The sequence below is a fragment of the Silene latifolia genome, chromosome 4 (genome assembly GCF_048544455.1).
Source record: "Silene latifolia isolate original U9 population chromosome 4, ASM4854445v1, whole genome shotgun sequence".
Taxonomy (NCBI): Eukaryota; Viridiplantae; Streptophyta; class Magnoliopsida; order Caryophyllales; family Caryophyllaceae; genus Silene; species Silene latifolia.
Window position 1 is genome coordinate 21,122,861 of NC_133529.1, and position 24,374 is coordinate 21,147,234.

Sequence of the window (24,374 nt, forward strand, 5' to 3'; positions counted from 1 at the left end):
CCAGCAACGACAACAACGACAGCAACGACACAACGACAACAAAAACAACTACTACTACTTCGAACATGACCAAAATTATAACAAATCAATCATAATCTACAAAAATAAAATCAATTTTACAAATCTAACTTGATTAAAATCAATTTATATAACCAAAATTATAAAATAATTAGAAAAATTAAATCGAAATACTTACTTGTGGTGGTCGGTGTTGGTGTTGCGGTGCTGGTCGTCGACGGTGGAAAGTGCGGCGGTGTCTGGTGTGGTAGTGGTCGTCGACGGCGGTAGTGGGTAAGTGTGGGTGGTGGGTTTTTGGTGGAAGAAGAGTTGAGTAGTGAGAGGGAGAGGAAAGGGTAAGGGAAGTGTTTGTCGTCGGAGGTGTTGTCAACGGCGGTCGTCGAAGTTGTGCTGGTCTGGTGGTGGTCGTCGACGGCGTCTGTGGTGTGTGGGTGGTGGGTTTTTTGGTGGAACAAGAGAGAAGGGAGTTGAAGAGTTGAGTATTGAGAAGCGAAGAATGACCGCTTTTTTATTAAAAACGCGACGATTTGTTATAAAACGTAGGTTTCGCAACCCGAATATTAATATCTTTAAAACAACATAGTGACCACATGCATTCATTCTACTACACTACTTTATTAGAGTATTAATGAATCAATCAATCCACCATTTCATAATCATATCATCATTTTCATGTTTCATCTAAATTCTACTCATATATTTCCCCCAATTTCCTTCATAAACCCTAATTTTCCCTGATTTCTTGCCGATTTCACTCACTGGTAATTAATCACTCAATTTCTTCCTCATTTTCCCCCTATTGTTATCGTTAATCTCAATTACTTAATCGTAACACCTGTAACATTTGTTTCCGCGTGATTATATACTCTTCTTATTGTCTGTAATTAATTGTTCTTTAAATTGATTGTAATTAGGTGTTCGTCTATGAATTTACGGATTTTTATCGAGTTTTTCGCATATTTTTGCTAGTATTTGACTTAATTGGCTCAATTGAGATTCCAATTTTTTTATTTTTTTTATTTAAATCATTTTTTTTTATTTAAAGTTCATTTTTTTTTTTTGGTGTGTGAGCTGATTTTTATGTAGTTTGGATATTGAGCTTATTTCGGCAAATTGTGTCAAGATGTATTTTTGCTGAATTTATTTTTTGTATTGTAAAGTTAGGGTTTTTAATTTAGGATGAAAACTTTGAATCTGTGGCAACAAAAAATTGGTAGATTTTTCGACAAAGCTCGTAAGAACCGTGATCGGAAGGTTTTAGCTTTGCTAGGAAGTTTGCACTGTGATTCTGTTGGTATGAAGCAGCTGGTAAATGAATTTCTTGCAAATTAGGGTAGTGTAGACTGTAATGGATACGGCGTCTTTTGTATTTGTGGCAAGTTGTATTTTGTTACAGTATTGCAGTTTCAATCACTGAATATATAGTTGCCGGTTCAGGAATAAGAAGCAAGTTATGGATCATAAATGGTAGCAACTTGAATGAATTGTTGTTAGTGTTTCGGGAAATAATTTGGGGTGGCTAACATGAACAGCTTGAATGAATTGTTGTTAGTGTTTCGTTGATCATTAGTCTTATTGGTTAAGGTTACAGGATTTATTAAGAAATGGTAGCTTATGTTTGTCTAAATCCTCACTTTTGAGTCGGGAGTTTATTTGGGGTGGCTAACATGAACAATTGAAATGAACTTTTGTTAGTGTTTCGTTGATCATTAGTCTTATTGGTTAAGGTTACAGAATTTATTATGAATGGCAGCTTATGTTTGCCTAAATCTTCACTTTTGAGTCGGGAATTTATTTGGGATGGCTAACATGAACAACTGGAATGAACTGTTGTTAGTGTTTCGTTGATCATTGGTCTTATTAGATATGTTTACACAATTTATTATGAAATTAGTAGCTTATGTTTGCCTAAATCTTCACTTTTGAGTCGGGACTCGGGAGTTAATTCGGGGTGGCTAACATGAGCAATTGAAATGAACTGTTGTTAATGTTTCTTTGATCATTAGTCTTGTTGGGGTAGTGTTATGCGGTTTATTACGAAATGATTTAGTTGTGGAGGATATATTATGCGAGTTTGGTTGTCAAATTAATTTGAGCCCATGCTGTAGTAATTGTAGTTTTTGAAGATGTCAACTCCTTCAAGGAAAAGGCTCATGAGAGATTTTAAGAGGTTGCAACAAGATCCTCCTGCTGGCATTAGTGGAGCACCCCAAGATAATAACATTATGCTTTGGAACGCTGTGATATTTGGGTATTTATACTGTATAAACTGTCACTCTTTAGATTATATTGGTTATGAGTTGTGACCATTCGTACAAATTAACTGATTTGAATATCTCTGTGGTTTAACTTGGCAGCCCTGATGATACTCCATGGGATGGAGGTTAGTGATTTTAAGAACAGTTTGTCAATTTCCCTGTATCCCCTTCTGAGTTGTATGTATTCATTACTTTTTCCTTTTGGGCGGTGGGAGAAGGTTTAAGAGGTGGCTTGCTCTGAAGTGGCCGCCTTTTTATCTTGTTTCAACTTCGTAGGATGGCAAGGCGTACTAGTGTTTTTAAAACCCCTAAGTTTACCTTGACTTTCCATTACATTTTCGTTCTCCCTTTTTGTTTTTCATTTTCCCTTTTTTTTATTCGCATTTTGAGGCGTGCGTTCACCCATGAACGGTTCGAAAGGATGATTCATGTCACCGACCCCAAATCATTTTGGGATTAAGGCTCGTTGTTGTTGTTGTTGGTAGCCACGGTGCTTCAGGGGACCGAATTATATATATTACTACCGTTATACCCGTGTAAATTTACATGGTTTGTTTTAAATACTCTAATTAATGGAGTATTCAGTTTGCTCTTTCTAAACTGAATCCGACATCTCGTTGGTTATAATGACGACAAACGCTAAAAAGAATGTATTTTATTAAAGAATTGGTTTTGTAATTTTTTCTAAGGTGTACAATGATTTTTTTTTTATTCGGTGTAGTAAAATGAACAAAGTTAAGGAGCAAGTAGGATATTGTATGTGTCAGGTCATTTTGATTTTTTTTTTTTGAGTTATGGGTAGTTATACTAATGAAGGATAGTATGTAATTTCTAATACCAACATGTACTTTATTTTCTAAGAAGTTTTGTGGTACTGAGACATTACCCTTGATTGGTGAGGATTAACCACAATCGTCCATTGGTTATCACTTTAGTAAATAAGGGATGTACGGCATTTATAAAGAGAACTATGTAGATTCTTTTGTCGATGTTATGCATCTTTCATTTGGTGGTTGGTGTAGAGTCATATGTTTATGCATGAAAAGTTATGAGATTTATCATAATCTTCTGCTTGTATGTAACCTTGTGTTTGGCCAACTAAAATTACTCACTCCTCCAGGTACGTTTAAGTTGACCCTTCAGTTTTCAGAGGATTATCCAAATAAGCCACCCACAGTCCGTTTTGTTTCCCGAATGTTCCATCCTAATAGTAAGTACTCCTGAATCTTTGTAGCTTTTCATGAATAATTGTTTACGTACTGCTATTTGTCCTTGGCAATAGCTTCACATTTTACCTCTATCCAGTTTATGCTGACGGAAGTATCTGCTTGGATATTTTACAAAACCAATGGAGTCCGATCTATGATGTTGCAGCTATTCTGACATCCATACAGGTTAGTTTCAGCAGGATGTGTCGTGTGTGAATTCATTCACTTCAAGTATTCTGTGCTTGTTTTTGCAGTGTCCTAAACTTCTTTTACACAATGAATTTTCTGTCTGGATGATCCATGCGTCGCCTTCTTTTCAACCCCTTCATAGAATCAGCCCAAAACCCAAAATCTGTTTTTTCTGCTGTAATATTTTGGTCTATAGTGGAATTAAAATCTATACAACCTTTTCTTCAAGTGGATAAATGAAAGAAATTAACTTGATCCCGCGGGCCTACTTTAGACATGTAGTTCGTATGTTAACTACGTAATTCTTTTGGTTTACTCGACTATTATCTATACCTACAAACAGTCAAGGCCTTGCTTGGATTGACAATAATGGAAGGTGTGGAGGAGGTATTGCTGGTGGTGGAGAGAGCAGGGTAATAGTTACCTTACCTACACCTGTGACCTCTCTCAGGGCCCAGGATTATGCAAACGGATGTAATAATTCCCCTTCCAACCTTCTCCACCACTACCGCTTCTCTCCGTCCCTTGATTTGACGTCTGGTCCCTTAATCTGATCAAGCCTAGTAATTCTTGTTTTAGCCACTTATGCAGCATACTTGAGACATTTGTTGTAAGTTGGTAGAAAGCCCATCAATGGCTTAACCTTATTAATACATCGAAGGCTATCAAAGTACCAATTGTTCCGTCTCCATTTAGGATTAATTTTTTTTATTTAAGGTATCTGTTTATTTGACAAACTGCAATTTGTTCTGCTTACTGGTGCAGTCGTTGCTCTGTGATCCAAACCCAAGCTCTCCTGCTAATTCAGAGGCTGCCAGGCTGTTCAGTGAGAACAAGCGGGAGTACAACAAAAGAGTGAAAGAATCTGTGGAGGCAAGTTGGACAGCAGACTGACAATGTTCAGAAGCATCCTCGGAGCGCCAAGGCGCATTGCTGTGACCTCTACTTTCTTTATATATAAATGTTTATGAACCATTTGTGTAATTTGATTTCGTCTTCATGTATCAATGTATAAACATTTGGTTTGGTTTCTGTAGATGAATGATTAAAATGCTGGCCGAGCTTTTGTAAGAATGTGACACGCTTTGTTTGATCCAAGACCAGTTATTGGCGTCAATTTAATGCAAGAATTTGTACAGGACATGATCGTTGTGCATTCTGAAGGATGTTTATTGTGCTGGTAATTCGTACTTCCTCATCTTTTATCTTGTCTGCAGGACCAAGGTAAGTCCACCGTTTGTACAGCCTCGTTGTATTCCATTCAATATCACCAAGGACACCAAAACACTTCCAAGGCAGCAAAGAAGGTGAAACAAAAGTGATAAAGCTCTGTTGTCTTCTAGAGATAGAAATGGGCAGCTCTCTAAATATACGATATACCCCTTCTTTTGATGAAGGGATTTGGATTGACAGCATCGGGAGGGAAAAGAGGGGGCCAATATCCCGTAATTATTTGGTTAAAGTTTTGGGTCCCAAATGATTTGGTTTATTCGAAAAAGCCCTACATTTGAACCTCGTGCCATTGATTGGCATGCATCCTTGAAATATTGGGATGGTGTTGCGGTTTCCTATTTCCTAACCTCGTACCATTCAGTTCCCCTCATAAAACCCACTTGTAGAAGCTGGGCTGAAATTTTTTCAACATAAGAAGATTGAAGGAAAAGATCTTGTTCCATTCCTCCCCCTCCCTCATAAATCCCCTCTGCCTCATTCTTCCTTTCGTTTTAATTTCATGTTGTATCTGACTCATTGCCGTTTTTTCCTTGATCAAGTGCGATTTGGTTTTGCTCCGTCAGGAAAAGCTTCTCGCTGCCGTTGTTTACCCGGTTATGTGCTTTCGTTTTGTTTCTTCAGGAAGACCTTCTCAAGGATGTGAAGGTGATCTTTCAAACCGTGTTTCAACGTTCAAGTAATGCGGTTAAGGTTAAAATTTCGAGGCATTTTGTGATTAGTATGACCTATGCTTATCCGAATGTAGTGAGTGTGTCGAATGTATGTAAATTGCAGGCTTCATTGTACTTACTCCACTGCAAGAACTCTTCTTTGTAATGCATATTTGTATCCTAGCTCCTTATGATTTGTATTTCATCAATTTTGATATATTTTATCCTATTTCTCGTTGGCCTAGTGCTAAGAGGCTTCGTCATAACGTGTTTATTTGTATTTCATCAATTTTGATATGTTTTATAATTTGATATAATGATATAATTTTGCAGGACTCGACAACCACGTTCATAAAGAATGTTGTATTAAGATTCGACACAAATATAATGAATGTTAAACTTACCAATAATAATATCGATGCGTAAAACCATAAAACTGCTTTAATATTTGTGAACCACCTTAATAACAATATGATAAATCTCAGTTGAGAAAGGTAGTTTTAGAGAGAATAGAAAGGACAGGGAATACCAATTGGTCATCAAACAACTAATGCTATTTGAAGCTTAATTAACACACTAATAATACCTAATAATGTTACTGAAAAATCCATGATTTGATCAAGAGCCTAATTCTTGAGAATCAACGTTTGAGTTAAGGAGCTGGGAAGGATCAATCAACAATCCGAAGACATCCCGTCGTCCCAAATTCCTTGGAGGAGGCACAGCCGCAGGTAGAGTCAGTTGTACATTAGGAGGAACTGGTGTGGCGGGCGAGTGTCCAGAAATACAGAGATTACCAGATTCATCTTGTTCCCAGTATATTTCCACCATTACGCCATTTGGATTCTCGGCATTTGCTGTTCCTGGAATTCCGACGTGCCTAGCTCCAACTGGTATCAGCATCTACGGAAAAATAAAATCCATATTTTTAATCTAAAAGCAAGCTCATCATTCCAAGTTACTTAACTTTCGTTGCTTATGTATGTGTACAATTGACCCCTTAACCTGTCAAAGACGAGATTATGGAGCTATCGGGGTGTTATTGGTTACAATGAGCCGCAGACTCACATAGGTCAATGCACCTCCATCTTAACCACCACGTCAAGACTTCCTTTGCAGAATCGAGTTTTTTTCTTTTTTCCAAAGTGCATATTTATGCAAAGGGTGACAAACTAACAGCCAAACTTTTTCCGAGTGGATGTCAAAACTAGTGAATAAGAATAAAAGGGTATGAAAAACTTGCCTTCATTGAAGTCCCTGATGTTAGAGTAACAGCGACAAAACGCCCCTCAGATGCAGAAGATTCTAACTCAGCCTGCCTCGAGATGTTCAGGAATACTTCTTCCAGATTTGTCAACCCAAGTTGGATGTCTGCCACCCCGAACTCTTCTTGCTTATCTTGAAATTCTCCGAACATTCTCTGTCAGCAGAAAACATAAGCATTTCAAACTGTGGATTTTCCTAAGACATGAGAAAATTACCTCACAGCATAGATTTTCGCAACTGAGGCCATTTTGTTTGAAGGGACATACAGTTCCATCTTTAGGAGTTAACATTAGTCTCAACATGTGTAATTATCAGACATATTATACAACGATTTTTGACGACAGACTTAGAGAATAGTCAATCACCTTAAGCAGGTCTTCTTTCTGACGGGGAATAATGAAAGAAAGAAAAGCATGGCTCTCCTTCTTTGGCGAAACTTCCAAATGCTGAAAAACAGTTGAGTTCGTTCAGTATTATACAAGGATTTCAATAAGTAAACAAATGATCAAGCGAAATGTTCTCAAATCACTTAACCTGTCTAAAGAAGCTTTTTACAGTCTCGATATTAGCAGAATTTTCTGCTGAGTTTCCATCAGTAAAGCTCAAATTAATAATGAAACCAGTTCCAAACCGTGATTTCAGTCTGATTGAGGTCCCAATGCAGTGTAGCCTCCCCTTCGCCATGACCCCTATACGATCTCCCAAAACGTCAGCTTCTTCCATTGAGTGTGTTGTAAGAATAATGGTTCTTCCATTCTTTGCATTTTCTATTATGTCCCAAACCTGCCTCCGGCTTACTGGATCCATACCCGTTGTCTGCAATTCATATGAATTTGTTATAAAGACAGGCTTATATTAGGTTCCGACTTTATTAATGTTTTTCAGATAATAGTTTACATTACCGGTTCATCCAAAATGATTAATTTCGGGTCACCAAGGAGAGCAGATGCAATACTAAGGCGGCGCTTCATTCCTCTACTGTAACTACCTGCTCTCACCTTTGCTGAATCTAATAATCTCACTTCTTGCAATGATTTCTTAACAGCCTGGAAGGAAATACGAAAGCTTAAGTGGCGCTAACATAACATACTCGTAAAATATCAGGAAAGAATGATTACTGTCGAGCAGTCGAGATCTAGTACATACCTGTTTGATGGATGCAGGTTGCAGACCTTTGATGCTGGCAAAAAGCTGAAGATGCTCTTCACCAGTCAAACCATTCCAGAGAATGTCATACTAACAAAATCAATTCAAATGCATTAGAGTCCCTCTTTATTTCTATTACAGATTAGCGCGAGTTGAGAGTTATATTATATACCTGGGGACAGACACCAATCATCTTTCGTATATTTGACATTTCGACAGAGCTTCTGATAGAATTGCCATAAACTATCACTGCAATACATTTGGTTTAAATTATCAGTCATTCACATGTTTGCATAAGTAAATTGAAAAACCGAATCTAATAGCTTATACCATCTCCTCCTGTCACTGCTGTAATGCCAGTTAAACAATTAATAGTAGTCGTCTTTCCTGCTCCGTTTGGTCCCAGGAGGCAAAACAGCTGATCCTTCACCAAATTCACATATAAACCCTATTCGAGAAGTTTAAAATATTTAGGAGTCGGGTGCAAAAAAAAAAAAAAAAAAAACTACTATGAGGAAACAAAGTTATACGAATATGCGACCTTGATAGCATGGAATTGACTACGCATGCTGCATCTGAAAGAGAAACATATGCATTGACAGAAGCAACCACCTGTGGTCTGTTGACTTAGATAAGTCTTGACCAGACCACGGATCTGAACGGCAACATTTGGATCCAGTTCACCTGAGCTCATTTGCTGCTTCACGGTGTTCTCCTCCTCAACTACATCCTCATCAGTTGAAATATTGTGACTATGGATACCAACTTGAGCATTGTTTTCCCCACTGCCTGTCCAGTATCTTGGGCTCAAAAAGTAAAGGAATGTTTTCCGTGTTCCATTTGGGCTAGGTATGACATTATCATAATACAGTCCCCAAAGAAGCGAGCAAACGAACATAAAGATGAAGAGCGAGTATATCTGTCAAGGAGAAGCCAATAACTGATCAAATGGTTCAACATTCAAAAGCACAGAGTTCTTGGCAGGTAAATATACCGGTGTAAGTTCACTCAAGCTGATTCCAGGATCATTATGCGATTTAGAAGCTTTAATAAGTACATTAAGCGTGTAAGCTAGTAGAGTTGGCGGGAGAGAATACAATAATATACTACCATTCTGGAAGTCCAGTTGTATCACTTGCGGTACAAACTGCAGACATTGAGTAAGAGGGGTCATAAGTCATAACACACCTAACAAGTACCAGTAACTTGTGTGTTAGTAAATTGTGTAAGGAAGAGTACCTGTAACATAGCGCCTACCAAATAAATCCAGATTCCTGTTGTAAGTGCTGAAGACGATTTTTGAATAGTAGGAGACAGAAAGAAAGTGACACCGGTCTAACATCAAAATGCCAATACAGAAGAAAGAAGCTGGTGAATCAAACCATAAACATGACATGACGACTTAATCAGGTAAAGAAAAGCGACTATACGTACCATACTCAGCTGGTAAAGGAAGAAAACAAGGAACAATACTGCAAAACTGTTGTGCAAGAATAAATCAAACTGAAAGATCATTCCTGAGAAGAGTGTAAGAAGCGAATTGACGGAAATCACAATGCTCTCCCATGTAAGAAATGAGAGCCAATAAGCTGAATCGTAGAGCCCCATTATATTCATGGCCTGAGAAACCAAAATGACAGCAAATTACCAGAGCATCAGAGTTATTTCCTGAATATATATTCCACATATTTTAATATCTTAGTTTTACGGTTTTACCTGCCGCAGTCTTTGTTCTTTCTCAAGCACAATGGAACTAAGTTGAAGCACAAAAGGGAACATGGCAATTGTATACAAGAACAGTGGTGCAAGAACAACAAACCCATCCATAGTATACTTATCAATAACGACTTCATGTCGAGGAAACTCCTTTAACCCCACAGTCCACCGAAAATTTGGATCTGAACAAGCAAGGGAAACAAAGTTGAGGACACGAAGTATCTTAAAACTGAAAACAACAAAGAGAGTATAACGTCAAAACACCTCGTAGAATGGACCTAGCAATCTCGCGTTCAGCAGCCACTTGAAGTGGGACGAGAAACTTCAATGTAGGATTCTCAGAAGTCCCTCTTTTTGTTGATTGTGTGAGATTTGCTTGTATACCATAAGTGACACTTGCATTTTTTTCAAAAAGATGCAGAGATGCAGGGCAACGTAAAGGGTCGTCCAGAAGCCATGCATCAACCTCAGCAGGTGTTCCGAAAGATTTGACCTGCAGACGGTTTTAAGTATTCAACAGCCCTGACCATTCCATATAAACTGTAACAACTAATCCAGAATATATGCACTTGACAATTTGGACACTGTTTTCCAGCAAGATGGGTGTTTTACAAAACTGAACAATGCCAAAGTCACCATTTCGTATCACCCAAATTGATATTGAGAGATTTAGACCATGTAAAGAGTCTGACTGATTATGCTCCAAAGTCGCCAAGGCGCTAAAATCGTCGTGCTGTGGCGACTTTGGAGCAGAACATGAAATTAATTCAAGTATGCCACTTAATGCAGCGGCTTTTACAAAGTCGTCTAGTAAAAAGTTACGTTGATGTTGTTTAGATTTGTAGAAAATCGATCCTACGTAAACCCTAATTCGACAATTATTTTCAAATGTAATCCAATTTCACAACTACTTTTGTTTCCAAGCATTACTTTAACTCATCAAACAAGTACATTAAATTGCAAAACTAATTTTAACTCATAAATCCGGAATTTTTTACCCAAATTCTACATGAACAATTGGAAAACTAATTTCAACTCATCAAGCAAACATTAATTTAAAACAAATTACGACCCGACTCTTTCTAGTCAATGACGAAACCAGAATTTGTGGTTCGAGTCAAGAATTTTCAGTGGCAATTAATAAAATAAGTTTAAACTAGAAAAAGTCGAAAACTACAAAAAAGAAAAAAAGAAGAATTAAACCTTGTGAGACGGAATTGGACGTCCGGGATTATTAGCCATAATCCGAGAGACAATATGAATGGCTTTTACACTTGAATTTCCACTCCATACAAAATCAAAGCACGGCTGTCTAACGTAAAACTTAGTCTCACATGGCGGTATCGACTGTACCACCATCAAAGGCCGGTCCGACTGTGAAGCCGAAAGTGAGGCCGCTTTGGAAACGAGGTAGAGGATGAACATGGTAATGAAGGGAGCTAGAAATTGAAGCAGTGTTGCTCGTTTGTTTCGTAAACACATTAACATGTTCTTCTTTGTTAGCCCTTTCCATTGTTGTAGTAACAACAACAATCCCATTTTTTTTGTTTTTTTATTCAATATTTTTGGAGAATCTGTAGAGGGGTGAAAATGGTGTCAATATTTATGAATTATGAGGAGTTTGGAGGTTAGATGGAAGTTGTGTGGAAATGTGCATGGTCATAAGTACTGTCTGTACATACATACATACTTTGTGAAAGTTTTCTATGATTCGGGGTTTTACCAAAATACCCCTATGAGTTTGAGTTATTCTCGGGTTAGTATCCTCTTCAAAGCGTGTCATAAGTATGAGACGGTCTTATACGGAGTATCCAAGTGACAGATGGATTGAAGCGAAACAGACGTGAAACAAAATTTCAAAACAGACTTGATTTAACTGAGATGGATTGAAGCGAATCAAGTTCGATATTAAGCTCAATTAAACTTGATATGGTTGTATGATGTAAAATTATCTTCTTGTTAATTATGCTAATCATCCTCCACAAATTATTGTAACATCTTTTATTCTTAATTAAGCTATCATGACCATCACATCCATACCAACACCAATTTTATTTTCTATATAACACACGATCTTAAAACCCACGATTACCACTAAACTACGACCTCATTCGATAGTACCAATTAGGTGGGCACTAAACACCCTCTATAAACACCACGAAATTGCTTGGAAATTCTGTACGTTACATTACATTACAAGTAAGTAAGTAACCACAGAAGACCTCATTTTGTGCCCAAAAAACAGTTTTATTACTACTAATGAACACTGCTTTAATAATGCTATAGTATAGAAGTAGGTAGTAAAATTAAAATTGACCACTTTTTACCATAAATAGTAAGGGTGCATGTTACTACAGGAATAAATTTGAAATTTGAGGGATCACTTTGTTTTTTATTTCGTGTATTAACTAAGGCACGTGGACTCGACTTCTCTTTTTTATTATTTTTTTTGTGTATTTCGTTAATTTTGATATGTTTTAAAAATATTGTATGTCTTTCCAGTAATCAATTGGTATTTCCCATAACTTGACCATCGATGTCGTTTCTAATGCATTTTGCACGACTCTAGCTACCGTCAGATGCAAAAAGCATTATGTAGGACGGTTCTACACTGAGATAATGTGAAACTTACCATTGACGAACGATATATGTACATAAAACCATAAAAGCTGCCTTAATGGTAACTCTATAGAGTTAAGAAAGGACAGGAATTACCAATCGGTCATCAAACACGGCGACTAATGTTGTTTGAAGCTTAGTTAACACACTTTAACACCCACTAATATTGAAAAATCTAGCCTCTTTTTTTTGGCTAATGAGTTCCAGACTTCCAGCCTATCACCATGTACAATTATTATCTTTTCATTAAATATATCATATGACGATACCATTTCGATTTATTTTCTATGTAACATATCGTTTTAAACCACCGGACTAGGACCTCATTAATTCGCAATAGTACCACTTAGTTGAACACAAATAAATTAAAGACCATCTACAACAGTACACCACAAAATTGCCACAAATTCTTGTTTCAAACGACACTTTTCGTCTTATTTTTCAGACGGGCATATGCGACCATTTTATAGTTAAATGTAACCACAATGGTATAGGCAGTGTTTCAGCTTATGGTAACTGGTTTTTCAATAGTGGTCACATTTAACTGTAAAATGGTTACAAAATCCCATCTTATTATTTCAGACCAAAAAGGTCCGTCTGAAGCAAGACGCACTACGAAATTGCATGGAATTTGTGTACGTTCCATCTTACATTACAGAAGAGTGAAGACCACACTTTTCAGCCAAAAAAAGAACAGCTTTATTACTACAACTGAACACTGCTATAAGCCTATAATGCTGTACCACTTTTTTCATAAATAGTAAGAACTGAAGGGTGCATCTTGCAGGAAGAAATTTGAAGGATCATTTTGCTGTTTATTCTGTGTATGTTTGCATTTTGAAAAAAATGGCAAATGCTACACATGGGAAAGCTGGTTATATTGAACAGTCCAATGCCTTACTGAGGAAGAACTTCACTTATCAGGTCTACTTTCATCTTCCCTTTTTGATTTTATTCTTTAATTTACTAGTTTTGTCACGGTTTTACAGGATGATTCATGTTCCCTCACCCCAAACCATTTTGGGATTAAGACTGATATTTTTTTTTTTTTGTGCAAAAATTTCTCCATTGTTGAAGACTTGAAGTTACCCTAGACCACATTAGGTGTTGATTTGTTTATTATTACTCTCTCCGTCCCAATCGTTTGTTTACCTTTGATTAAATTACCTTCGGTTAGGTAAAATTGATTCACAATTTAGGATTTTGGTGTCTTAGGGGTTTCAAAGATTGTAACTTTACTGTATTTAATTTTTTATTGGCACTTTAACAATCACTTATTGATGGGTTTATGGGTATGGTGATTATTACGGAGTAGTACCCGAGTTGATTAACATGTGAGACGGTCTCATATAAGACTTGGTGAATTTTAATGCTATTCTCTGATGGGTGGCGAAAATTATTGCAGAGAAGGAACAAGTGCCAGAATTGTTGCCATTTTGTAACTCCAGTATTGGTATTGATCTTACTAATGGTGATGCAAAATACTAGTATTGAGCAACAAGGAAGTCAGAAGAATCAAGGTTCACCAATTCCGAACCCTTCAGAATTTCCTGTTATGCTGCGAATTCCAGAGGATATGTCCAAGAATTCTTCTTCTTCACCTGCTACTTTTCTCGCTACTGGCGCGAATCAGTCTTTCAGCCAGGGTACCATTCCTTATGAACTTGAAATACACAAATTCTCATATGAGACGGTTTTATGAAATACTCCTATTATGAGACTGACCCCTAGGAGTAACATGTTAGTTATTGATATTTTGAGTAAGTATTGTTGCTTGTTATATACTGATTTCATATTTTTTGATAGGTATGATAAAGGACATGTTTCCAACTGTCGTATCTCTAAATTCATCCGATCTCAACGAGGACATTGTCTTGGTATATCTTTATTATCTCCATACCAATCCTCATATACTTTGCGATTTCATTTAAGATTTATGGTTTTCTTTCATTGGTAAAGGGATCAAACTACGCTAAAGACGAAAAGTCAGTATCACTCGTCTACCTCCAATCCAAATGCAATGAGAGTTCAAACAACTTGAGCACTACCATGTCTGACTCTGGTATATATACTGTACTCAGGTCTCAGTGAATTCCCCTGTATCCAATCTGAAATCAACCATGTTCATTATTTCAAGCATGCCTTTTGAGTCTCTTGTTTGATAAGTGATCTTCTCTATTCAGGGTGGAAATGTAAGCAAGGCCTGACTTTGTGGAAAAATAGCTCTTATGAGATCAACAATGCGATTTTTGAGGGTGAAAGTTCGGACAAACACTCGAGAAAGAGGAAGGAGTTTTCTGGAGGTTTGGCTGATGTTATACACAATTATGTGATATTAGTCAAATCACTAATAATGCCTGCTAATATTTTTTGTGTTTTCATTAATCAGCCTTTGATTTCTTAAGCTCTAACAGAAGCAATTTGAATGTGACTTTATGGTACCCAACCGATGATGGCCAGCCTTCGACATCTCCAATATGGGTTCTAGGGTTGGTGAATATGGTAATTACCTCTTTTTAATGCACAAGTATTACTGATCTCGATTCTGTATACTGTATTACCCGGGTTTTGTTTCACGTATAGCGTCTGTAACCTACAGGTAACCAATGCCTATCTTCAATACTCACAAGGGTCTAGTACAAATATAGTCATAGAGTTCATCAAGGATATGCCTACTCACAACTATCGGCGTCCACCAGACTTTGTGGCACCGTCACCGATGAGTACTCTCTTTTTCGTATGGATTGTAGTCTGGTTATTCCCTGTAAGTCCCTACACTCCCTGCATTTATAAGTGTATCCGTAGCTTAGAGGTTAGTATGTCGGATGCTGTCCAATTATTGTGATCATTTTATGATACAGGTCATGCTGCAAGCTCTTGTTTACGAAAAGCAACATAAGCTACGTATGATGATGAAAATGCATGGGCTCGGTGATGGAGCATATTGGACTATGTCATATATCTATTTCGCCATTGTTTCTTATATATACATACTATGCTTTGTGGCTTTTGGTTCATTACTTGGTAAATGCATTCATACTTTCAACATTAAAGTTCTCATTTCTACAATAGCATGACCAGCTACATTGTTTCTTCTGGTTGCAGGACTAGATGTTTTCACTATGAACAACTACTTCGTCCAGTTTCCGTTTTATCTTACTTACATAAATTTGCAAGTTTCCATGGCTATTCTAGCTGCTGCTTTATTCTCAAGTGTCAAGACAGCTTCAGGTTTGAATACTGCTATATTAATTGTTTTTTAAGTCGCATGCTCAGTTAACTCAAGATTTCTTCCTTGGCATATTCCTGCAATGGCGGATCCAGAAAGTTTCTTTACAGGATCCTTAATGTTTGAAACTTGAATTATATTGTAATACACAATTTGCATAAAAGGATTACAAAAAGAAAGAAAAAAAATTAGCTTTTTTGTGTACCAGAGTTCGGGACCCTGGCCTTGGTGCTACGACTTGCATTTGTTACTGTACTCGTGAAAAGGGGTTGATATTTTTGCAGTGGTGGGTTATCTTCTGGTGTTCATAACTGGATTGCTGGGGAATTTCCTGTTTAAGGGGTTACTCGAGGCACCTTCGTTCCCATGTAAGTCTGACTTTCAAAGAAGGCTTTTGTTGGAAAGGCATTTGCCATTGGAGTAATATCGTTGTAATTCGTGTGCTACGTCTCATTTGGCCTATGTTTTTCTCTTTCAGGGAAGTGGGTGATTATTCTTGAGCTGTTCCCTGGATTTGCCTTATATCGTGGAGTATATGAGTTGCAGTCTTATGCTTCCGAAGGAAGCATGTCTAGTAATATAGTTAAGCAGTGGCAAGACATAGATAACACTGGCAATGGAGTGAAAGAGGTCACCAATATCATGTTTATGGAATGGCTGCTCTCCCTCGTCTTTGTATATTACATTGACCAAATGGCATCCTCTCCATGTTGGTTCAAGAAGTCCCCTACGCCTCAGAGTGGATCTCAACTTCCTTCAGAGACTCAGAAAGCTGATGTAGTCCAGGAGGTATACCTTTTGCTCCTTTTTCGTGTCTCCAGCAGCAGACACTTTCTTATTAATTAACTGTTTTGTTTCGCTTGTCCGACAGAGGGAAACTGTGGAACGGTTGAAACTGGGATCAACTGAAGGGTATGCCATAATATGTGACAACATCAGGAAGGTGTATCCTGCAAGAGATGGAAACCCTCCTAAAGTTGCAGTCAAAGGAATGTCTCTTGCTTTGCCTCAGACGGGTTGTTTCGGAATGATTGGCCCCAATGCTGCAGGAAAGACCTCATTTATAAGCATGGTACTCGTCAATGTCGTATCTTTCATTTACTCGCTAAATTTCATCATTATGAAGAATACTTAATACAATAATGACCTTGAACCTATTTGTGTAGATGATTGGACTCACAAAGCCAACCTCAGGCACGGCTCTTATCAACGGATTGGACATCGGGACTCAAATGCACGAGATTCACTCAACAATAGGTGTTTGTCCTCAGCATAAGTAAGTTATACAGTTCCCAATCTCCCACCATCGGCTTTAGAAGACTCGATAACTTATCATTTACTTTTTTCTGTATCTTGGATCATTGCAGCCTTCTATGGGAAACACTAACAGGAAGGGAGCATCTTTTATTCTACGGTAGACTAAAGAATCTCTGGGGTGCTGCTTTAAAAGAGGTGAAATATAAAAATGGAATTGATAAAATCCGGCCTGGTAATGCGGAGTTGTATAATTTTGTTTGATGGTTTATTGTTTCTTGAATCAGGCAGTGGAAAAATCTCTTAAGAATCTAAACTTATGTTACGGCGGTGTTGCTGATAAACAAGTTGGCAAGTATAGCGTTGGTATGAAAAGGAGATTAAGTGTAGCGATTTCACTAATTGGTGATCCACAGGTTCGTTAGTTACTTACTTAGTTTGTTTTTGCTTCATTTGCCCTTTCCGTCTTTCTATTCCTTCCACAGCTCCATCGTGTTGAGAGTATGAGACGGTGTCACAGGAGACTTAAAATGTTCGTCTCTTTGATATATGAAGGTTGTGTTCATGGACGAACCCAGCACTGGAATGGATCCTGCTTCTAGAAAACAGTTGTGGAAGATCGTGAAACGTGCAAAGCAGGATCGAGCCATTGTTCTTACTAGTAATACTCTCTAACACTCTGACTATGCCTTTCTCCATGTCCTGTTATTTTGTCCTGGATTGGATCTTGTGAAATCGACTATATTTGTTTTTCTTTCTTCTTTGTTGTTGTTTATGGCGTGATAATCTTTCACAGCACATTCCATGGAAGAGGGCGAGGCTCTTTGCGACAGGCTAGGGATATTTGTTGATGGAAGCTTACAATGCATAGCCGATGCAAAAGAGGTACTACAATGCATCTTATACTCAGATGCAGGAAAAGAAAGAATACTAATTTGTTTCAGTCCCCTGACAGTCCTTAACGCTACTTCCTGAACTTGTTGTATAACAGTTGAAGGCTCGATATGGCGGTTCTTTTGTGCTCACCATAACAACCACAGCCGATCATGACCAAGAAGTAGAGGGTATAGTCGGGTACTTAGCTACAAATGTTCGAAAGATCTACCATGTAGCGGGTACCCAAAAGTTCGAGTTGCCAAAACAGGAAGTGAGGATTGCAGATGTTTTCAATGCAGTGGATATCGCGAAGAGCAAGTTTCCGATTCAAGCATGGGGATTGGCTGACACCACTTTGGAAGATGTCTTCATCAAAGTTGCTAGGGAAGCTCAACCATCTATCTAATGATCTCTCTTGAGCTAGCACCATATGACTAATCTTAGACATGGTTTGAATTGTAGATGTTGGTGAATCAATATGTTCTTCAATTTAAACCCCTTACATTTCGCACCTAGACATTACTAATTTACTACGCATTTATCTACATACGATTATTGTGAGACCGTTTCATATGAGTGATTTATATGGTGGGTGCAAAAACGACTTAAGCAGGCATGTGATTATCAAATACGGAGTATATGGATTGTCTTCATTTCTCACAATTCACATTCTCAGTCTTCATAAGTTTTCAACAATAAACAAAACAACATTAATTTTGTCTCAGTACCCCAAAAGAAAATTGTCGTAACTGTCGATAAGGGATATCATTTCAAGGTTTAAAGAGTTGTTTAAGATAATATGCGGAGTTTAGAGCTGAATTCTAGACATCTTAAAATGTTGTATACGTAGTATATTCTTCGGCTTTTCAATATTACCTCAAGTACTCGTGTCGGACACTCGACACTTGGACACTTCATTTTACACTAACCTGAATCTTTTTCCTAAATAGCCGAATCCGGTACTTGGACACGCACCCATATCGGATACTTCTAAATGAGTTCGAGCAACATAGCAGTATATTATTATTGTTTTGTGATTGACGTCTGAAAAGGACTGGGATGGATCATTTAAACCAAGAAAAACACAAAACATTATTTTTTGCAATGATATGAAATGGATGCTATGTATATGTATAAACAAATTAAGGAGTTTCTCTCATTCATTGCATATTACCACAACACAAGAAAGAATTGTGTCTTTTCTTTTACTCGTAGGAACATTAATAGCGTAGCTCATACTTTAGCACATATCGACCCATGGTTTGTTGGTTGTCGTAGATGGGATGAGGATGTGCCTCATAACGTTGCTACTTGTATTGCCAATGATCTTTTATCAATGAAGTAATACCTTCCGGGTTTTTTCAAAAAAAAAAAAAAAAAAAAGAAATTATGAAATTTTAAGCTAAAATTAGAAAATTGATGGTACGTGTGCATTTCACTCAAATTTGCCAATTAAGTCAGGCCCACACAAATAGTGGGCCATAGTGTGCACTGTTAAGAGACAATGTGGGGCCATGGACAAAATTTTGTGTTAATTGTACTTGTAATTTAATCTTGGTTTGTTTGTCTTAGTTCCCTCTCTTTGCTCTTTATAAGCCAACCCTTTTTGTATCATCATCTTCAGAATAGACCATTTATACTTTGCATTACAAAGTGGCATAATCGACTCATTTGAGTAATAAATAGCATCCTTACAAGTAAACAAGTACATTATGTCGTCAAATCGGAGCACCGTTGAGACGGGACGTGCAAATGACCGGGAGATTAATGAGCTAATCTTCAAGTTACAAGCATTAATGCGGCCGGAGATGAACTGTACTAATCTAAAGAGGGTAGGTAATGCATTTATCTCATTTGTCTATTAATATACATCAACGCATCAAGCATTAATACATTCCTTAATTCTATGTTTCTAGGGTTAACTATATTATGGAAAGAGATTATTGTACGTACAAATATGGTCTTATCGATAATTTTAACTGAAAAGGTTTTATTGATGAAATCAGATGCCAGCATCGAAAGTTGTGAAAGAAGTATGCAATTATATTAGGAAGCTCAGCAAAGAAGTGGACGACCTGAGTGACAGACTCTCTGAATTACTGGCTTCAACGGGCGGGCAACAATGACCACTCTTAGATAAGTACATTCTCTAATAGTCAAGAGAAATAAAAATGATCATCCAATGTATATAGTCCTAGGTTGAGACGGACAAGTGTGTATTCCTAAAGTTCGGGTGAGGCATTGGTTCGAGTTTGTAATAGTCTTTTACTGAGACTCTGCATCATCCTTTCATATACAATATATGTATGACCGGGATTTTAATGATTAAGCACAAGAAACTAAAGTTAAAAATGATGGAACATTTTATTTTATATTTGGAAGATTCTGCATTACTATTTTTTCCCTTGGGATAATGCTCAATCAAGTTGGTGACAAGAATTTAGTAAGCACTAATTTCTTGTAGTCGAGCAATATATATCAAACTTATGCTCCACCTACTTTGTCAATTGATTTAATGTCAACTGTCTTGGAGCATAAAACCAACAATTTCAATCCTGATCCTTGAATTTATATCAGACATCTCAATTTCATAAAAATAATAAAAGGCTACATTGGCACTTTCAAGAGGGTATCGGACGCATTATACACGTCGCTAATGGCAACGACTAAGATTGAGTAGCAAACGATTTCCTGCGCAGGAGTAAAACTAACGGTGCAACTCTGAAATTTTTGTAATAGTAACAATGACTACAAATGATGTGAACACCTTCACAAGCTTTGTAACTTTTCGATGTAGGCACCATATCAGTTTATGAAAAATCGCTGGCTAGCTGAGACAACTAGACAAGTGTGCCTCAAATAGTTAATTTAAGCTAATGCTATAGAAGTCCCAGCATCGACTGATCTTTAACACATTATGCATCCTAAATATTTTGCTTTCTAAAGTGGGCAGGGCAGTTTTACTTACTTCGGTCTTCATTCTGCACACTATTTAGCTCAATTTAACAGCTTAAATGCAAACACGTTAACAAAGTCGAGTCCTCCACACTAAAGAACGGTGTCAAACAGAATAAAGAACATTGTCAAACAGCTTAAGTTCTAAATGTGCATGACACAAGCCTTAGGACCAGAAAGGTAATCACATATAGGAACCACAATCACAAGCTAAATAAGGGGTACTATTATTTAAAGTTGATAATGACAACCAAGATGAAACAAAAGTCACCATGCATCAAAAATAAGGTTATGAAGCTACGGCATACTAGGAATAATTTAATGCTCACTCCTCGTCGTCTTCATCTCCATCTCCACCAGAAGCCTTCTTAGCAGCAGCCTTCTGATTCTTTCTCTTCACTCTTCCAGGACGGCCTCCTCCGAATGGACTGGTCAATGAGAAGTCAATGTGTTTCTGTGAGTCAACCCTGACCATGAATGAAGCGACATTCACCACCTGCCTTCCAACCCTGTAGAAAGCAGTTAATATATCAAAACAGAGTAGGAATGATAATGTTCCTTGCCTCCTCAAGAACGCACTCTCCTGATTTAGTAGAGAACAGCATATAATCAATCATATATGCAAGTGACCCATACTCGGCCTAAAACAGACCTGGACCAGTACTGACAAGGTCTAACAGGACCATAACCCAAATGATTTGATCCGAAACTATCATAAACAATGACAATCACATTCCAAAAACAAACCAGCTCATAAGCACTCAACTGAGAAAGCCCAAAGGCCTCAAATGGCCCTCATCTGATATGACCCGATCATAACAACCTGATAGCTAGGTCAAATATGCAAGTCACCAGTATTGAAAATGTCTAAAATGACCCTAACAAAATTGGACTGGTCTAAAATGATAAGAAACAATGACCTTGTAACGAAAACCTTAATAATGACAACCCCAAATTGCACAAATCATAATCACCGGAAAGCCCCAAATGACCCATACCGAAAAGACTCGATCCAAACGACCCAATTGTTAGGCCAATGGGAAAGGCACCACAGGAGTACGATATTAAAATGATAGAGTTAGTTCATCTGTCCCCAAAATGTAAAAGCAAGGATCCAAAATTATCTGGAAAAGTGCACATCAATTATTCTAATTGCTACTAACTAGAACATATAGTAAATCACACAGGAAAGAACGTTCCAAATTCTGAGAGGTTGATGCAAATGGGTTGAGACCTAATGCTAGGTAACAAGAATCCATTCAATTTCAAAAGCCAATGCTTATGTTAACTAGGAGTAGAAAATTACGATACTTTCTAGAAAATCTCAGCTGCATTCAGGGAGTAGAAACAAGGCAAAAACGACTGTAAATTTTTACCTGATGTGCTTTTGCTTGATAAGCACACGAGCGTGATGAATAGACTTGGCCATTCCAGACTTGAAGACTTGCGTCTGAAGGCGACGCTCAAGGAAGTTCTCAACTGTAAGAGCCAACACATAATCCAGCTTGTTCTGACCCTCTTCAAGTAAACCATAACGGTTCATCCTGCGGAGGAGAGCCTCACCCTCAAAGATACGACGTGGGTTCTTCTCATCAAGGGTGAGAAGATGACGGGCCGCATTACGGATACGACTCAATACATACTGAACCCTCCACAATTCCCTCTTGTTTCGAAGCCCGTACTCTCCCACAAGCTTCAATTCGGCATCCAACCGCTCCTTCTCGTAAGGGCGGCGAGGCTTTTTAAAGGTCTTCCCATCTATCAATCCAACAACACATTTCATCAGCAATCAAATTACAATCTGCAACATTCATAATAACATACTACCTTGTACGGAGAAATGTTCCATGGGGGCAAACTAGTATCGCAAAAATACCAACATTTGTAGTTAAGAGTGCGAATTATTTCTGGGGGGCAAACTACTAACTCAAGGTAGTCAATAAAAAACGATAACTTTTCCAAAAACTTCATTGCCTATCTCACATTCACACCCCTGCCCCCTTGGTTCCGCCACAGATTCTTCCACAGATCAATTTCTCAGAAATATATGGAAGTATGTAACATAACAATGTACCCTATTTTCTTAATTTAAAAAGGCTGAAACCCTAAATGAAGAAGTATTTTGCAAACTATCATCGTTTAAAAATATGATCATGAATAATTCATTCAAATATATGCTGAAGAAACCCGAGAACAGTTCAATTACCTTAATTCAACAACTAATTTACATACTATCAGACCAATAATCAAGTGACATTTTACCGCTTTTGCAATCTCATACAATTTAGTAATTTACCCTATCCTAATTATCATTTTTAAAAAGGCAAAACCCTAAATCAAGACCTAATTCACAAATTCTCATGGTACAAAAACATGATCGTGAACAAGTCATTTAAATACGATGAAGAAAACCCCGATAGCGCTCCAATTACTTAATTCTAGAACTAAATCGCATACTATCAGACCAACAATCGATATTCATCACTAATCAAGTTACATTTTACGGCATTCGCAATCTCATGCAATAACCCTATATAACCATCATCATTAAACAGGCAAAACCCTAAAATTAAGACCAAATTCGCAAATTAACACCCCTTAAAAACATGATCATGAACAATTTATTAAAATACTACGAAGAAACCTAATAACAGTCAAATTACCTCAATCCAATACCTAATTAATTAAATCACATGTAAAATCCACAATTACGCTCCGATTAAAAGCAAAAAAACGATCTAAATTAATAAAAAGATAACAAATTGCAAATCCAGCATATGCGATTAAACCGAAAAAAAAAAAAGGAGGCGAAAAATGGGAAATGAAAAAAAGAGAGAGAATATACAGTTGCGGTAGAAATTAACGTGCACCATTGTTGTTGATCTGCTTCACTCTCTGTTAGTATAAGTGAAGGTGGAGGTGAATGAGATAGATGAGGGTTTAAATGATGAACCCTAATTCCATATTTTGGGCCTTAGACTCAATTGGGTAATGTAACTCAATAAAATGAAATTGATTTAGTTTGCAAAAATTTGCCCAGATGTGTTATGGGCAAACCCAATTGTTATGGGTATTTTTTTTTTTTTTTTATATATTTAGAATTCGTTCATTAAGGACACATCATATATTCATCAACGGAGTATATCAACATAAACCGTGACATTAGTCTAATTTGACTCATATTCTCAAGTCACAATACCAAGATTAAACTAACGCACCAACAAGGGTTGTCCCTAATGGTAAAGAGTTCACCTTCTAACCTTGATGTCACAATTCAGATAATCTCTCCTCTATCTTCCTCGCTACCATCCCAAATCCAACTCGTCAGCAAGTTCATGGGTTGTTTTAGTTTCATTTATTCATGCAGTGACTTGTTAGGTTACTAATTCTAGACTGTTAGGCTTTACTCTTTTAGACCAAAATAGTTCGATTTGGACTAAATTGTAATGCACTTATATGGCTTGAATTGAACTGGGCTCATTTGAATTGAAGTGAAGATAAAAAATGAAGTAAATTGAATTGAACTGTATTGAATTTAGCATAGCTGAATTGAATTACTCTTTACTTTTTTTTATGTATTTTTTGGGGTAAAATTATAATTTTTATGAAAGATTGTTCTATTAATTTTCCCGAGAATTATTCTTGCAATGCTGGTAAAAATATTATTAATTTAGTTGCCTCTTTTAATAAAGTTAATGAACTACTCATGAGTTTAGTTCCGTGAGAAGGGAGGGCAATATGGTAACACACTAACACA

The 24,374-nt window shown here is 37.3% G+C and overlaps 4 protein-coding genes across 5 annotated transcripts; 2 read left to right on the top strand and 2 right to left on the bottom strand.

Annotated features, from left to right (window-relative positions):
- Positions 1-588: 588 nt before the first annotated feature.
- Positions 589-4,836, top strand: LOC141653210 (ubiquitin-conjugating enzyme E2 2-like). 2 transcript variants are annotated; one of them, XM_074460898.1, is made up of 6 exons: positions 589-779; positions 2,127-2,269; positions 2,376-2,401; positions 3,397-3,486; positions 3,582-3,670; positions 4,439-4,836. In XM_074460898.1, exons 2-6 carry the CDS (start codon positions 2,145-2,147, stop codon positions 4,565-4,567), a joined length of 459 nt encoding a protein of 152 aa, XP_074316999.1. In that variant the 5' UTR covers positions 589-779; positions 2,127-2,144; the 3' UTR covers positions 4,568-4,836. The 2 variants fall into 2 exon arrangements, with proteins under 2 accessions (XP_074316999.1, XP_074317000.1); XM_074460899.1 differs by having other exon boundaries at positions 607-779; positions 2,136-2,269.
- Positions 4,837-6,041: 1,205 nt separating this feature from the next.
- Positions 6,042-11,337, bottom strand: LOC141653205 (ABC transporter A family member 2-like). The gene is made up of 15 exons (XM_074460891.1): positions 10,888-11,337; positions 9,949-10,177; positions 9,685-9,866; positions 9,403-9,588; positions 9,208-9,303; positions 8,963-9,115; positions 8,510-8,887; positions 8,299-8,416; positions 8,141-8,217; positions 7,969-8,058; positions 7,725-7,868; positions 7,357-7,638; positions 7,188-7,268; positions 6,800-6,976; positions 6,042-6,459 (listed from the first exon to the last, which is right to left on the bottom strand). The coding sequence occupies exons 1-15, from the start codon at positions 11,221-11,223 to the stop codon at positions 6,175-6,177; spliced, it is 2,814 nt and encodes a 937-aa protein (XP_074316992.1). The 5' UTR covers positions 11,224-11,337; the 3' UTR covers positions 6,042-6,174.
- A 1,702-nt stretch (positions 11,338-13,039) lies between these two features.
- On the top strand, positions 13,040-18,263 carry LOC141653207 (ABC transporter A family member 8-like). Its single transcript, XM_074460892.1, has 19 exons — positions 13,040-13,227; positions 13,709-13,949; positions 14,110-14,180; positions 14,263-14,365; positions 14,487-14,606; positions 14,693-14,805; positions 14,903-15,067; positions 15,165-15,327; positions 15,409-15,534; positions 15,817-15,900; positions 16,011-16,321; positions 16,404-16,604; positions 16,699-16,808; positions 16,900-16,984; positions 17,074-17,202; positions 17,342-17,447; positions 17,583-17,671; positions 17,778-18,111; positions 18,179-18,263. Exons 1-18 carry the CDS (start codon positions 13,150-13,152, stop codon positions 18,066-18,068), a joined length of 2,586 nt encoding a protein of 861 aa, XP_074316993.1. The 5' UTR covers positions 13,040-13,149; the 3' UTR covers positions 18,069-18,111; positions 18,179-18,263.
- A 2,448-nt stretch (positions 18,264-20,711) lies between these two features.
- LOC141653208 (small ribosomal subunit protein uS4y) lies at positions 20,712-23,661 on the bottom strand. Its single transcript, XM_074460893.1, has 3 exons — positions 23,463-23,661; positions 21,994-22,375; positions 20,712-21,126 (listed from the first exon to the last, which is right to left on the bottom strand). Exons 1-3 carry the CDS (start codon positions 23,488-23,490, stop codon positions 20,943-20,945), a joined length of 594 nt encoding a protein of 197 aa, XP_074316994.1. The 5' UTR covers positions 23,491-23,661; the 3' UTR covers positions 20,712-20,942.
- Between the last annotated feature and the right edge of the window lie 713 nt (positions 23,662-24,374).